Raw genomic sequence first — 3,552 nt, 5'->3', positions numbered from 1 at the left:
AGTCAAGAGCTGACGTTACCATGTCTTTCAGTTCGCCGTGCTGTCGAAGAGGGGTCCACCTCTGCCCTCCTCACAAGTGAAGCAAACCCTTTTATACACGTGTGACGACTGAGTTAAATCGGCACATGATTTACTAAAGATTGGGCACAGGTGTAAAAAACCAGAAATGTAAAAGTTTGGCTTCAACCACAGGAGTTTCTCCTCAACCAATTACCGGGAAGCTCGTTGACCTGCTGGTTGAGTAGGTGCACCTGTGGCTCAAATCAAACCGTGGCGGGGCTCTTAATTCTGGCCCTCACACTTATCCAATCAGGTGCGTTGCACCAGGAAGAGAGGAAGGAAACTGTCAGCAGAGTGGCACCGGCTCAACATGTGCGTTTTTGTCCACCAGAGGGTGCTCAAGGACCCGATAGACGTTGTGAAGCCGAGTCGTCCCTCCTCAACGTTTGGACCTGTTGCTTGTCGGCAGGCCCTCAGGAAACGTGGCGTCACGATCCACCTGATGTCGCACACGCAGACTGGTGACTGAAGCTGCACCCAAAGAGCACTGCATCGGTTTAGCACACTCACCTGCTTTTTCTTTGACTCTGCATACAGTGCAGCTTCCAGTGACCCTCCACCTGCTGGGCAAAGAGACAAATGCGACAAGTTTGCAGAAGGTCTTCACTGCTGCCTCCATTTTCAACGTTGCCGTTGAAAGGTACGAAAGAAGTCTGATGGGTCTCTCGTTTGTGGTTTTGGCAGGTTTGACCACCTTGGATGAGTCACTGGACCAGGAGCAGCTTGGCCTGTTGGTGTTGATCACGCTCGACCAACTGTCGCGGCAAAAGGTTCCAGTGAACACTTGGGAAGCAAGTTGAAAAATGAGGAGCAGATTAAAACGGAACTGCGTTTCTGGTTTGTAATTGGTGTCAACCGACTTGTACCTTGTCTTTCAGATGGAGTGCGATATGACAAAACGACACAATCTCTTTGTGTAACTCGTCTTCAATCGAAAACGAAGTTGGTTTTGCAAACTCTCTCTCCTGATCTCTGGATGGGATTCTGAAGGCAGACAGCGGGAGGAAATCTTGGCGTGGTCGATGGGTTATGGGTGAGGTTGGAGTGCGTCACGTCGCCCAAATGCGAAGCTCGTCCCAGAAGTGACCATTCCACGAGAGACGCCAACCGTCTCACCAATTATGTTTTTTTTTTTACCTTCAAAAAACCGGACTCGTGTAGTCGGTCGCCTTTGACTACATAAAAAAATTTGGAAATTTTCGTGCCGGGATGGCCTGGTGGTAAAAGACATCGCTGGGTAGGCAGGTGGAACGAGTTCGAACCTCCGTCTGCTCTCCATTTATATGTTTGCAAGAGTCGAACCCGGGTTTCCCGTCACCTCGTCCAGCGGCAAAGTTAGAAGTTTGAACCAGAAGCGAACACTTCACGAGAGATGCCAAGCGTCTCACCAAACATGTTCCTTTTTCGAACCTTTTAACACATCATAAGGCTGACGCCCTATGACTACATATAAAAATTTCGAAACTTTCGTGTCCGGATGGCCTAATGGTAAAATGCATCGCGTGGTGGTCAGGCGAACCGAGTTCGAGACCAGCCATGTGCTCCATTTATAAATTAAGCAAGAATCGAACCCGGATTTTCCGGGTAGCAAGTATTATCGTTATCCGTTCGAACACGACAGGTCACAGAACAAACACCTGGGGTGGTTAAATTTATAGATCAATTCAACGGGACTATGTGATGACAATAGATATATGTGTTAGTCGTAATGGTCATGCGGAAAGATAGTTCAGTGGTATATGATAGGGATTGTCCTCTGGTGAACGCTGGTTCGAACCCCGGTGCTGTCATTTGGCAAAGCCATCGTCATTTCGTTCACATTTTTTTCCACACATCTTCACATTCACTTCCTGTTTCAAATTAAAAGTTTTTTCTTTACGGAAGTGACGTCACTGGCGGAAACCTATTTAAGGCGGGCTCTCGACGCACTCATTCTTTCTCACCTTCGACAGCCTCCGCTCGTCCTCCTGCTGCTCCAGCTCTGCACGGCCGTCCAGAAGACCACGGAAAACTCCCAACAAGGTGACTTTTTTTACTCTTTCATAGCCTCTTAAAACACACCGCTTTGGCTCCCTTTGAATGCAAAGTATCACTTTAGACGTGCTCGCACCTGGCTAACATGCAAAGCAAAATGTTTGTTCGAACGTAAGCAATCAACAGCTCCTGCGGCCTTACTTTGCAACAAAACCTTTTTTTCCCCCAACCTTCTAGGACAAAAGCGACATTCGTCGAGAGGGTAAGTAGACAAAACTCATTTCTAAATTCAGTTAAACTGAACAAATGTGCATGCATGCGTGTTAATGGTGTCATTTCTGTTCACAGGTACAAATCTTAAGATGGACGAAACACAGGTCACTCGCTGTGCGTTTTTGTGGAATTTAACCGTTTGGCGCAAGCCCGTCTAATTTGTCTTTTTCTATCCGCAGGCTTTGCATCTGCTACAAAATGGCCAAATTGACTGCAACACGGTACAACGGCAACATTTAAAGATGCCGCCGTACGACAGACCAAATCCCTCATGTGTCGATTGTCATTTCTGTCTCCACAGGCTGACGTCGACAGAACGACCCATAAAATGGCTGCCATCCTGTGGAGTTTTGGGCCCCGGCTTCACAAGGCTTTGGCAGGTCTTTGACATGCCGACCAAATATCGGGGTGCCGAGCAAGGCGCTTGGAAGGTTGAATATTTAAAAGTCAAGAGCTGACGTTACCGTGTCTTTCAGGTCGCCGTGCTGTCGAAGAGGCGTCCACCTCTGCTCTCTTCACAAGTGAAGCAAACACTTTTATACACGTGTGACGACTCGGAGTTAAATCGGCACATGATTTACTAAAGCTTGGGCACAGGTGTCAAAACCAGAAATGTAAAAAAAGTTTGGCTTCAGCCACAGGAGCTTCTCCTCAACCAATTCTCGGGAAGCTTGTTGACCTGCTGGTTGAGTAGGTGCACCTGTGGCTCAAATCAAACCGTGGCGGGGCTCTTAATTCTGGCCCTCTCACACTTATCCAATCAGGTGCGTTGCACCAGGAAGAGAGGAAGGAAACTGTCAGCAGAGTGGCACCGGCTCAACATGTGCGTTTTTGTCCACCAGAGGGTGCTCAAGGACCCGATAGACGTTGTGAAGCCGAGTCGTCCCTCCTCAACGTTTGGACCTGTTGCTTGTCGGCAGGCCCTCAGGAAACGTGGCGTCACGATCCACCTGATGTCGCACACGCAGACTGGTGACTGAAGCTCCACCCAAGAAGTGCTGCATATTTTGTCAAGCACACTCACCTGCTTTTTCTTTGACCCTGCATGCAGTGCAGCTTCCAGTCAGAGTGCTGCCCGAGAGCCTCCACCTGCTGGACAAAGAGACAAATGTGACAAGCTTGTAGCAGGTCCTCACTGCTGCCTCCATTTTCAACGTTGCCGTTGAAAGGTACGAAAGAAGTCTGATGGGTCTCTCGTTTGTGGTTTTGGCAGGTTTGACCACCTTGGATGAGTCACTGGACCAG

The 3,552-nt window shown here is 48.7% G+C and overlaps 1 protein-coding gene across 2 annotated transcripts; it reads left to right on the top strand.

Annotated features, from left to right (window-relative positions):
• Positions 1-1,859: 1,859 nt before the first annotated feature.
• Positions 1,860-3,484, top strand: LOC109506792 (uncharacterized). 2 transcript variants are annotated; one of them, XM_019855765.1, is made up of 7 exons: positions 2,303-2,411; positions 2,487-2,528; positions 2,609-2,687; positions 2,784-2,828; positions 2,905-3,071; positions 3,150-3,279; positions 3,359-3,484. In XM_019855765.1, the coding sequence occupies exons 1-7, from the start codon at positions 2,361-2,363 to the stop codon at positions 3,430-3,432; spliced, it is 588 nt and encodes a 195-aa protein (XP_019711324.1). In that variant the 5' UTR covers positions 2,303-2,360; the 3' UTR covers positions 3,433-3,484. The 2 variants fall into 2 exon arrangements, with proteins under 2 accessions (XP_019711323.1, XP_019711324.1); XM_019855764.1 differs by lacking the exon at positions 2,303-2,411 and adding an exon at positions 1,860-2,082 and having other exon boundaries at positions 2,609-2,715; positions 2,905-3,279.
• Positions 3,485-3,552: the final 68 nt, after the last annotated feature.

Source organism: Hippocampus comes, unplaced genomic scaffold, assembly GCF_001891065.2.
Source record: "Hippocampus comes isolate QL1 unplaced genomic scaffold, H_comes_QL1_v1.1 scaffold81, whole genome shotgun sequence".
Taxonomy (NCBI): domain Eukaryota; kingdom Metazoa; phylum Chordata; class Actinopteri; order Syngnathiformes; family Syngnathidae; genus Hippocampus; species Hippocampus comes.
This window is presented reverse-complemented; position numbering and strand designations above follow the sequence as displayed.